The sequence below is a fragment of the Oncorhynchus nerka genome, linkage group LG22, assembly GCF_034236695.1.
Source record: "Oncorhynchus nerka isolate Pitt River linkage group LG22, Oner_Uvic_2.0, whole genome shotgun sequence".
NCBI classification, from domain to species: domain Eukaryota; kingdom Metazoa; phylum Chordata; class Actinopteri; order Salmoniformes; family Salmonidae; genus Oncorhynchus; species Oncorhynchus nerka.
The window spans coordinates 50,317,934-50,330,844 of record NC_088417.1 but is presented as its reverse complement, the minus strand read 5'-3'; the positions used below and the strand labels follow the sequence as shown (position 1 = coordinate 50,330,844).

Here is a 12,911-nt window from a genome sequence, read left to right as displayed (position 1 = left end):
CATCTCCATTTTACTGTAAACTCAAATCTATTATAATGCCTATGCCCTTCGCCGTCCCCCGCCGTGGCGCCGTTAAAGTGTGCCTTCTGATAGGCCAGTGATATATGTCAGTGTTTTATTGGAGTGATTGACTGGTTTTCCCTTGGCTTTGCTGTAGGTCCTCCTACTATCTCCAGCACCCAGACCCAGCAAGCCCTCTATGGGGAGAAGGGGCAGATCAAGTGTTTCATCCGCAGCACTCCTCCTCCCGACCGCATTGTGAGTCACTCATCCCTCCTTCTTTCTAAAAACATTTATTTTAAAGACTGATTTCCTGAAGTTATATACTCTTGCGAAATACAGTGCCTTCAGAAAGTATTCACACTCCTTGAATTTCTACATATTTTGTTGTGTCACAGAGTGGGATTAAAATGGATTTGTCTTTTTTAATGGAATTACTGGAAAATTAAACACTAGTATTCTGTATCTTGATTAGATAAGTATTCAACCTGAGTCAATACCTGAGAATCACCATTGGCAGAAATTACAGCTGTGAGTCTATCTGGGTAAGAGCTTTGCACACCTGGATTATAAAATATTTGCCCATTATTGTTTAAAAAAAAATCTTCAAGCTCTGTCATGTTGGTTGTTGATCATTGCTACACGCAATTTTCAAGTCTTGCCGTAGATTTTCAAGCCAATTTAAGTCAAACTGTAAATTAGGGCAATCAGGAACATTCAATGTCATCTTGGAAGCAACTCCAGTATATATTTGGACTTGAGTTTTAGGTAATTGTCCTGCTGAAGGGGAATTTGTCTCCCAATATCTGTTGGAAAGCAAACTGAACCATGATGCAGCCACCATCATGCTTGAAAATACGAAGAAGAATGGTACTCAGTGATGTGTTGTCTTGGATTTGCACCAAACACAACCTTTTGTATTCAGCACATAATTGATTTATTTGCCACATTTTCTGTACTATTACATTAGTACCTTATTGCAAACAGGATGCATGTTTTGGAATATTTTTTATTCTGTACAGGCTTCCTTCTTTTCACTCTGTAATTTACAGTATGTTAGTGTTGTGGCGTAACTACAATGTTTTTGATCCATCCACAGTTAGCGCCTATCACAACCATTAAACTCTGTAAATGTTTTAAAATCACCATTGGACTCATGGTGAAATCGCTGGGCGAAACCATCCAAACTGTAATTAATTACTGCACCATGCTTAAAGGGATTTTCAATATCAGTTTTGTTTCATTTTTTTTTACCCATCTACCAATAGGTAGATCTTTGTGAACCATTGGAAAACCTCCCTGGTCTTTGTACTTGAATCCGTGCTTGAAATGTGTGGGGTACTGAGATGGGGTAGTCATTTAAAAATATTTTTAAACATTATTATTACACACAGAGTGGGTCCATTCAACTTATTGTGTGACCTGTTAAGCACATTTTTACTCCTGAACTTATTTAGGCCATAACAAAAGGGTTGAATACCTCTTCACTCTAAAGATTTCAGCTTTTCATTTTGTATTCATTTATAAACAATTCTAAAAACATAATTCCACTTTGACATAATGGGGTATCATTTGTAGATCAGTGACACAAAATATAAATGTCATCAATTTTAAATTCAGGCTGTACCACAACAAAATGTGGAAAAAGTCAAGGGGTGTGAATACTTTCTGAAGGCACTGTAAGTTAAAAAGTAGTTTAACTTTGAAATATAACCTACAAATACAAAACTAATTGGCTACAGTGCATGGTGTGTAATGCATTTTGACATCAGTATCTTCTTAAAGGGATCGTCCAAATGACACATTTACTTATTGGCTTCCTTGGCATTCCACAGCATGGATTGTCCTCTTAAATTGTAGACTGCTTACAGAGTAAGGAAACCAATATGGCATTTTCTAATTTGGGATAACTATCCCAATGAATATAATAATATAATATAATGAATATCCTATCCTAAGGTAAACAAGAGGGCATAGTGGTCCACAGAGAAAGAACTCATAGATATGTATGCTAGCAATGGAATACATCAAGGGAAGTGAAGGCAAGTGAATTGAAAATTAGAAGTCAGTCATCCTCATTTAGATAACAGCAGAATACCAAACCGTTCCACAGCGGAAATGGGGGAATTCATCCCAACCCTGACCTATACTAATACGTTTCCTGTTCTGAGTGAAAGTTCAATCTAAATATGCTCTCTATACCATGTGGCTCTATGTCACCATGTCACAACAGAAGAGGTTTAATGGCCCCAATTGAAGAAATCAGAGGAGTGATTGGTATGATTCTGTCTGCATCCCAAATGGCAACCTATTCCCTATGCAGTTCACTACTTTAGACCAGGGCCCATTGTCACAACTAGAGAAATATATAGACTTTAAAAAATGCTGGGTCAATAATGACCCAATTCTGTAACCCAGTGCTGGATCACTATAGTACATACCCAGTACTGGGTTATTTTGATTTACTTTCTTTGTCCCAACAGTGGTAATTATTTTTACTATTTTGCTGGGTTATTGTTATTCATGTCTTTTTGACCTAGTAGTGGATTATTTCTTAATTTATTGCTGGGTTATCATTATTTCGATTTTTCTTTACCGAGCAGTGGGTAATTTCATAGTTTCTTGCTGCGTCATTTTTCAAAACCTCTATTACAGAATCTGCAAATTTTCTAAAAATACAAACCAAAACAATGTTAAAACATTACTACACAGTCAATGAAATTGTTGAAGTGACATATGGCCAAACATGACAAATTGTAGACAAATTGGCCCCCCAAAAATGCAGCTATTAATTTCAGCTACAAAATGAATCCAATGCAAAAGATAAACAATAAATAAAGAACACACAAATAAACAAAAATAGCCCCACCAGTTAAAGCTGAGGAATGGGCTGAAGTGGGCTGAAGAAGAGTAACCACTTTACCCTCTACTCCACCAAACCCTAACAGCAGTGGTGTAGTAGAGGGTATATGCGGTATCAATTATTAAGGCATATGGAACAGATCAGAATGTTTAGTTTAAAATGTTGATAAACTTTTATTTAGTCACATTCTAGGTGCAGCAATATGCACACGGCAGAAGGCCGAGGCGCAAAATGTTTCAAAATGCAATTTGCGTGAAAACACTTTTCTAAAATGCGCACCGCACATGCAAGCAGTTTCATGGACAGAGACGAACGTGTCTTTTAGAAATGTAAAAAAGAGGGGAGATCTAAAGATGCATCCAAGGATACAACAACAATTATGTGACTAGGATAATGCGTTTGGCTCCTAGACAATGAATGAAAACCAGTGGAACAGGAAAATGCACATGAAAAAGTCTTTATAAAATCATTTCCTCCACGTTTCTATCATCAGATTTTGGCTACAGGCTACTTTGAAGCAAGGTATGATAAGACATGCCTCATAACATGATGTAAAACTTCTAGGTTTCATACGATTAAGGAACAGGAAACATATAGTGATGCTAATGATAGGCCTAACCGTCTTCTGCTTTTCCAAAATCCTTTTCAATTAAATGTTAACTAGCTACAAATGAGCTTATGTCTACCTGGCAGAATTATATCAGGATTATTTGCATTATACTATTTGTTTTGCAAACTCCATCTCATACGCTGCAGAAACACAGCTAACTTAATTAACAACAATGCCAGGTGCCTGCACACTTTAATTAAAGGTTAACTACACTAAAAAATGTATACTTCTTAGATTTCTCCTTTTCCTCAAAAGTGGTCTCCTGATGTGTTTTAAGCATTGTTATGAACTTAGAACATCCAATTTAGTTGTTTTTCTATGAAAAGAGATATACATTTTTTTTCTGATTCAGTTGACAGCCTCATTTATAAGTTCGAAGGGCGGGCCGTTTGGAAACATTTAGGCTAAATTTGAGTATAGGCACCACTACCTTCCATGTAACAATATTTAACATGATTTTATGTAAAACAACTACAATGAAACAATGTCTTCTGACCTAGAGCCTACCCATTCCTGATGGTGAATGCCAGGGAGTAGAAGTGATTGTCCTCAAGAGTCAGAACAAAGGTTTCGGATGTCATGTTCTTTTTGTCGCCTGGCAGAATATTCAGCCATATTGGTTCCAACCTGAGGATTAGAGAATATGACTCTAAAATGTTAAACAATAATCAAGACACACATGGCACTAAGTTGGCTAGCTAGCTAGCTACTTGACGTAAAACGATACACCACACAATAGGCCTACAGAAGAAAGTCTTTTGACCATATACACAGATGATCTACCTATGCTATCTATGCTACCTATCTACCTATGCTTTATTTTTATATATTTTTTTGTGTTTTTAAGTTCAAATTTGATCTGATAATTATTTTTGATAGATCTAAAAGATGATGATTATTTTTTTTGCACCAAATCCCTGTATCTCTGTGCTTTTTGCCATTTGGCTTTTGGTACCTTCAAATGTAGACTGTATGCATCCGAAAAAACGGTGCATCAGACTTGGGCAGTGCCTATATTCAAATGGTAAGGAAATCACTACAGTCCTCATGATGAAATCCCTGAGCGGTTTCCTTTCTCTCCGGAAACTGAGTTTGTAGTGACTGGGTGTATTGATACACCATCCAAGGTGTAATTAATAACTTCACCATACTCAAAGTGATAGTCAATGTCGATAGTCTTTTTTTTTACCCGTTTACCAATTGGTACCGATATTTGCGAGGTATTGGAAAACCTCCCTGGTCTTAGTGGTTGAATCTATGTTTGAAATGTACTGCTTGACTGAAGGACCTCACAGATAATTGCATGTGTGGGGTACAGAGATGAGGTAGTCAATCAAAAATAATGCTAAACAATAAACACAGAGTCCATGCAACTTAGTAGGTGACTTGTTAAGCACATGTTTACTCTTTACTATTTAGGCTTGTCATAACAAAGGGGCTGAATACTTATTGACTCAAGACATTTCAGCTTTTCATTTTTCATTAATAAAAAAAGTAAAATTACAAACGTTGACAGTATTAGGTATTGTGTTTAGGCCAGTGACACAAAATCTCAATTTAATCCATTTTAAATTCAGACTGCAACACAACAAAATGTGGGAAAGTATGAGGTGTGAATACTTTGGAAGGCACTGTATTTCTAAATCGTATCTTCTTAAATTCTGATTTTAAATATAATGCTATCCTTAACCCTAACCTTAACCACACTGCTAACCTTATGCCTAACCCTAGGCTTAAATAAAACATGTTTTAGTATAGACAATTTTGACTTTGTGGCTATGGTAACTAGAGACAACCGTTAGAAAATGTTAGCTAAGTAGCTATCTAGCTAATGCTCGACCTAGCATGCATGGGGTTGCTAGCTAACATAATTATGATAGCTAGGTCTATTTGACCTGAATGGATAATTAGTAACATTACTCACAGTTTTACATCAGCCACAACACCTTAGCCATTTGTCAGACGAAAAGTAATTCCACTCAGCATCAGCTGCGCTGGTAGACTTGCTACAGTTGCAACAGTCCTAATTCACAAATTTAAAAAAAATATCTTTGATCTTCTGGATTTGGTGGGAGAATTAACCCACTCCCTGGGTCATATCTCAATAACTGAACATCAATAAACCAGCATCAACAACCCAACCTTGCTCTTTTTAACAACCCAACTTAGTGAAACCAGTAAATGGGTCATCCAAACAACCCAGCATTTTTTTAAGTGTAGGGAATAGGGTGCCATTAGGACATAACCCATGACTTTGTATTGCAGATATAAATGGACAGTCATTAAACCCAACCCAAAGGCTCATTATACTTTTTATCCTTAATAGGTTTTGTTGGTTGGTTTCTGTCAGGTGCCGGTGTGTTGTGAATGTGCAATTGTGGGTGCGTGCCTCGATGCCTGTGTGTGTGTGTGTGTGGTGCATTTGCATATGGCTGTGTTACGGTGTGCTTGTGTCCCCATCTGTAACAAATAATTCTCATAGTTTTTTCTGCCAAAGGCCTGGTCGTGGAAGGAGACAGTCTTGGAGTCAGGGACGTCTGGCCGATACACCGTGGAGACGGTGAGCACCGAGGAGGGGGTGATCTCCACCCTCACCATGAGTAACATCGTCCCTGCTGACTTCCAGACCATCTACAACTGCACTGCCTGGAACAGCTTTGGGTCCGACACAGAGATCATTACACTGAAGGAACAAGGTACACAAACTCCCTTTGTACCACTTCAATCAATTCCTCATTCAATCAATGGCAGATGAGTATAAAGATGCCAGCTTTCATGCACTTACCATAAATGCCTTGTTTGCTAAGTTTGCCATGTTATAGCTTTCTCTCTGTTGTTCTAAAGTGTAAGCACACTGTGTTTTTTCTCAGAATATTTACGCAGTTGTCATGAGCCAAAGACACGACACAGTGGACACGTGTGTTTTTGTATCAAGTGGTGTGGTCTGTGTTGGTCCATGTATGTGGCTGAGAGAGTATGGGTTTGAGACAGAGATTTGGGATTTGGGATCTGAGAGAAAGTGGGTAAATTAAAGCGAGAGACAGAGAGAAGAAGAAAGTTTGTGTGTTTTGTGGAAGTGCGGTTATGCCTAGGAGAGTAAGGATATTGCCGTGATCACTTAAAGCATGAGGGCAATGACTTCGTGATAAGCCTTTTACTTGGGTAAATGTCAACAATTTTAATCTGTGAAATTCTGCAACGGCATCCAATTTGTAATCTAATTTACGACACCTCAATTGGTTAAAGCTTCAATTATGATTCATTTGAAATATTTATTCTAAATGAGATGATGTTCTCTCATTTATTTCCCCCTTTTTATTAGGTCTCTTCCTTCTAAAGTACTAAACTATCTGTTTTCAAAAGGATCATGGAAGTTCCAATTCTGTAACAATTCATTTCAATGGAGGATCTTACTAGAGACAACCTTGCTCTTAAAGTGAATGAATTAACTAGACCTCGACTAGCCACAGGCTTATACACTCATCTTTAAGACAACTCCGTTCAACCAATCAACCTCTGAAGCCTATGAACTTATTCACAACATTTAGAACATCACTTGTTATAAAGTGGTAAACCTCTCAGCCATTTGAAGTAAATGTGCATAATGGGTGTCAAGTGTCAGTGCTGTAAATGGTACTGTAAAAGGTTTTCAAAGTTTGCCATTCGCGAGTTCCATTCGCCTTTGCATTAGGAACACCTTCCTAATATTGAGTTTCACTTCCTTTTGTCCTCAGAACAGCCTCAATTCGTCGGGGCATGGACTACAAGCTATTGAAAAGCGTTCCTTAGGGATGCTAGCCCAAGTTGACTCCAGTGCTTCCCGCAGTTGTGTCAAGTTGGCTGGATGTCCTTTGGGTGGTGGACCATTCTTAATACACAAGGGAAACTGTTTAGAGTAAAAAAAACAGCAACACTGCAGTTCTTGACACACTGAAACCGATGCGCATGGCACCTATTACCATATCCTGTTCAAAGGCACTTCAATCTTTTGTCTTGCCCAATCACGTTCTAAACGGCACACATACACAATCCATGTCTCAATTGTCTTAAGGCTTAAAAATCCTTCTTTATTAACCTGTCTCTCCTTCATCTACACTGATTGACGTGGATTTAACAGGTGACACCAATAAGTGATCATAGCTTTCACCTGGATTCACCTGGTCAGTGGTTCCCAACTCCGGTCCTCATATACCCCTCCAGTACACCTTTTGATTGTAGCCCTGAACAAGTGCACCCGATTAAACTTGTCAACTAACCATCTGGCCATCAATAAATTAATCATATGTTTGTCCAGGGCTACAACAACAATGTGTGCTGTTGGGTGTACTCAAGAACTCGATTTGGGAACTATTGGTATTTGACATGGTTCAAAACAATGTGTCCCTTGATTTTTTTTCTTGCATTAACTGTATGACTGAACCACCCTGTACGGTGTCCCATATCAGCCTGAGTCTCATCAGGACTTCTAACATTGACACCGTACCATTGTCTTTCCTCCATGTTTTCTCAGAGTCCCTCCGATTGGCTGTAATCATAGGAGTGGCTGTGGGGGCCTTCCTTGCCCTCATTGTTCTCATGGGCACATTGGGTGCCTTCTGCTGTGCTCGCTTCCAGAGGAGTAAGTGCATTTTGAAACCCTATGCTTTCTGGGACAGCCAAAGAGTTCATTAAAACACCCTTGGTTTCACAGTAAAAGGGTTCAGTTGACGCTCTTAGTTTCACAGTCAAACATCTTTTTTATATGCACATCAATATGTTATGTAGTGCTTAATATGAGTCCCATTGGAATGTTAAGCTTCATGGTTTTAGGATATCAACTGAAGAAATCCTTTGAGATGGGACATAAAGCTGAAACTATGGTACTTCTATTTCCCTCCCTTTTTATCAAATCTATTGCAAAGTGCACATTTATGGACCTAAAAAGCTGATAGTTAATCTGCAGCCAGACTCTGACATAATACTTATTGCTTGAAGCCGTCTGGTGCCCAAAAGCAATATCCTTATCTGATGTAAAGCCCATCCTATACAGTGGGGTGTCAAGATACAGCACACAGATATCTGATCAATGTAGACTGTTGTTGTTGCTGTTGTTTACAACAGAAGACATTCAGTGTAGAGATACAGCCCACAGATATCCGGTCAATGTTATCTGCTGCTAACCATGTTGTTGTTGTTTACCCCAGAAGATGTTCACCTCGTCATGTCCTCCCTACCCGTCTCCATTGCCTCTTGCCAGAGAGACCTTGCAGGCAAAATGAAAACCGAGAGTAAGTCACCTTTGTATATAGGTCCCTCCAGGATACTGTAATTCCCTGCATATTATGCGAGGGCTTGCTAATTTGACCAATCACTGCATCTTTTCCTCATAAATCAGTAAAATCAGTGCAATATTATCACATAAAATTGACCCATCACTGCAGTACAAATAGAAGACTGGCAATTTCAACCAATCACTGCACATTTACCGCATATGGTTCAATCAAGCCACTAGTCAACAAACTTTTTCCTTCTACAGCACATTTTCGCAACAAATTTGACAATCATTGCATATTGCCATGCAAAATGACAGAACTAAAATGTCCGTAAACATCACACAAAACCCCAGCTTAATCCTGGAGGGACTGGTATATATGATTGTATATGATTTTACAATGTCAGTGGCTGTCGATAAAGCAATTAGGTTTATTTCACTAGTACCATGCATACATGCTACATACATAAATATCCATGTGATTCATGTCCATGAACGACAGCAATCACTGCTGTCTGTTTACAGAATAAGAAGCCTGCCAACATAAGGATAGGATTGTACAGTATATGATAATCACCAATTTCAGTGACACTCTAGTAAACAGTCAGTGCCCTATATAAGGTATATAACACATAAATAAGCAGCACGACACCTTTATAATTTAACATAAATGCTTCAAGCTCCCATCAAGATATCTGAGCAGCTTTTGAGGCCGCACAAATGTGGTATGATCTAGTGCCAGTTGACTTATGTCAGTGGTGCCCATCAGTTTCCCTGTCTCTCTCCAGATCTCAAAGGAGTGGTTTCGGCAAAAAACGACATCCGGGTGGAGATTGTTCACAAGGATCACAGCGCAGCTCGGGAAACAGAGGAGCATACAGCCATCAAGCAGATAATGGTAAATTGAACGCTACACTACCTCATCTCTCCTCTCTGCACGTAATATGCAAGTTCATCGATACACACTGTATGTAGTACATCAGAATCAATTGAAAATGTTCTAATCGACAGTTCATTGAAGAGCTTTTTCCATTCTACAGTACAGCTACAGGTATAGGATCTTAATTTGAGCCATTTCCCTATAAACAGCAGGGAAATAATCCTGCAGCAAGAGTAAATGTGAGTTATTATGTGGATTATAATTCATGGATATGTCTTGGGGGGGGGGTTGCTACGTTTTTTTAGGGAAAATCGAATGGAAATTAAACTTTAGCAGCCTTTTTAAACCTCAAATACACTACACTTTTTAAACGTCTCCTGCAACAGGGTGGTCAAATTAAGATCATACATCTGTATCTATCTAACAGACTTTCTGCAAACACAGGAACCCAAAGAGCTCAAATAGACAGGGAATTTTACTCAGGGATATAGTGTTAAAAAAGAAAAGTGGGTAAACCCTGTCATCTCTCCCAGATGGACAACCATGCTTATTTAGTGTAAATAGGCACTTAAATGCTATTAACTAAATAAAAAGGTGCGCAAACATTGTTGCATGTGTTTACCCCCCACTACATCCCTAATACTACATGCATATCAAACGGCCTGTGAGTGACATGTCTGCTCCCTTGGTGTCTCAGATTGAGCGTGGAGAGTTCCAGGCGCAGGAGTCTGTGCTGAAGCAGCTGGAGGTCCTACAAGAGGAAGAGAAGGATTTCCAGCACATTAAGGTGGGCACAGAAACAGGCATAAAGGAGGCAGTGGTATAACATTAGTCGTAAAATGTACAGCGAATAAGGTGGGCACAGAGCCAGGTATACAGGGGGCAGTGATACAACATTAGTAGGAATGTCCTAAAATGTACACCATATTGTAGTTCAAGGAGGAGCATGTATTCTATTCAGTTAGTACTCCTATTCTGTTTGTTATTTTTCCACAAAGAATTACTCTTGGTATTTCTGCTCAGATTTAAGGTATGTTAGATATTTTCTGCCTCTCTCATCTCCTACCACTGGTGTGTTTCGTAAAATAAAGCTCTTTGGCCACACACCAGTGGTGGGTTTGGCATGGAGAGAAGGAAGCATATGCAGAAAAGTACCTCATACCTACTGTAAAATATGGTGGTGGATATTTGGTGTTATGGGGCTATTTTGCTTCCACTGATTCTGGAGCCCTTGTTAAGGTCAACAGCATCATGCACTATACACAGTACCAGGATATTTTTGCCAAAAACCTGGCCACAAGTGGATCTTCCAGCAAGACAATAACCCCATGTACATGAAAATCCACAAATAAATGGTTAATTGACCACAAAATCAACATTTTGCAATGGCCATCTCAGTGTCCGTGCTTGAACCCCATTGAAAACCTGAGGTTTTGAATTGATTTAGGGCAGCCATAAGCACAGACAAAGGATATCAATGAACTGGAAATAGTATGTATGGACGAATGCTCTCAGATCCCTTCCAATGTGTTCTTCAATCTCAAAAAAACATTTTAGAAAAAGGATCAGTGTCGTTATACTCGCAAGGGGAGGGTGCTGGAGTATTGAAAACAGGGGATCCAATAATTGATTTTGTTAAACCAAATCTCTTTCTCCGAGCAATTGTACTGTTATAAAATAATATTATTCTAGTTTTTTAGCGGACATCACAGCTCAGTCTTTTTTGCTCATCTTTATCAAGGGATCAAAAAATGTTGGACCCCACTGTATATAACCAAATATGATATGCGGGAGGAAAGACTCATCCAAATGCATTAAGAGGTCACCATCATTATTGTGGATAAGGAGTAGGATTGTGGGGTATGTAGGCTGTTCAGTGGTCTGTAATTGCAGTAGGGTCTGTATTGCAGTAGGGTTAGTTCACATAAAACAAAGATCTACTCTTTTTTTGACTTATGGTATTGTCAGTTCATCCAAACATTTAAGCCCATTGGCATTGCTCAAACTGTTTGAATGAAATGACAACAGACTAGGTCATCCGGAAATAGGCACGGATATGCAATATCATTTGGGATATTGGAAACTTCCACTTTCAAAGGCTTAATTTAAGCCTGTTCCATGACACCTTTGAACCTTGACTCTGACTCTTATCTGTGAGGCTACCCCTTCTCTATCTCCCAGGTCAGATGTGTTATCTGCTGATATATTCTCATAAACCTTCCTCTTCCTCGGCTAATTCAATTCCCACCCTTAATATTCTGCTGCTCGGTGTACCATCCTGTCATGATCGTCGTAAGAACATTCGGACCAAAGCGCAGCGTGATATGGGTTCCACATACTATTTGAAGTGAAACGCACAAAACAATAAAGAACAAAATAAACGTGATGTCAATGAAGTGCTCACAGGAAACTACACAAAAACAAGATCCCGCAAAACACAGTGGGGAAATGGCTGCCTAAATATAATCCCCAATCAGAGACAACGATAAACAGCTGCCTCTGATTGGGAACCATACCAGGCTAACTTAGAAATATAACAACCTAAATTACCCACCTTAGTCACACCCCGACCTAACCAACATAGAGAATACAAGTCTATGGTCAGGGTGTGACACATCCCTTTTAACTAGCCATCTAACTAATAACTAATAGTTATTTGCAATAGCCCCCAGCCACAAGTACAGTCAAAGATACAGAATCTGCTTGTTCTGACAGCAAAATTAGTATTTTTCCGCCTTTGGAATGTCGGCAGGCAAAGTTTATCTCCTTCCTCCAGGAATCGAACAATCAGTTAATTCCAAGAAAGGAAATGGAGTAACAGAGAGAATAAGAGATGGAAGGGGGGAAAAACGCTTTACACACGTAGGCCGTGACTGAAAATAAACTGCTGTGGTAATTTTTCCACATACAGTATGCTGCTCCTACATGTGATATCATCAAGACCATTTAATTGGCTGATAGCAGGATTTATTTGTCTTCGTGGGAGGTGACTATTTCACACCCCAAAAGCAAGTAATCTATTTTTCACGTTGGCACGCATCAGCCTGTTTCTTCGTTTTCCCATCATTCTTATGAATAGCAGTTCATTTGGATGTGACTGACCTTGGTCACAAAAAGGCAAGCATTTGAATACATGAGAAACAATGGGTGTTGCTGTGTCACAGCTTGAGACCACCTAGGATTAGGGCATAAATACCTGTTGATGATGCCTGACATAGAAGTCAAGTTTATACCCTGCTTATGCACTCCAGGGTGAAGTTTCCCCTAGGTACAGATCTAGGATCCCCTTACACTTCCCCATTTCTTA

General features: G+C 39.1%; 1 protein-coding gene across 1 annotated transcript in view; it reads left to right on the top strand.

Moving 5' to 3' along the window:
- LOC115105304 (kin of IRRE-like protein 3) overlaps positions 1 to 12,911 on the top strand; it is a 291,162-nt gene that overhangs the window by 262,915 nt on the left and 15,336 nt on the right. Inside the window, exons 11-16 of the mRNA XM_065006811.1 lie at positions 158 to 258; positions 5,971 to 6,169; positions 7,984 to 8,091; positions 8,657 to 8,740; positions 9,513 to 9,622; positions 10,302 to 10,391. Coding sequence (XP_064862883.1) covers positions 158 to 258; positions 5,971 to 6,169; positions 7,984 to 8,091; positions 8,657 to 8,740; positions 9,513 to 9,622; positions 10,302 to 10,391 — 692 coding nt within the window. The remainder of the gene's footprint in view (positions 1 to 157; positions 259 to 5,970; positions 6,170 to 7,983; positions 8,092 to 8,656; positions 8,741 to 9,512; positions 9,623 to 10,301; positions 10,392 to 12,911) is intronic.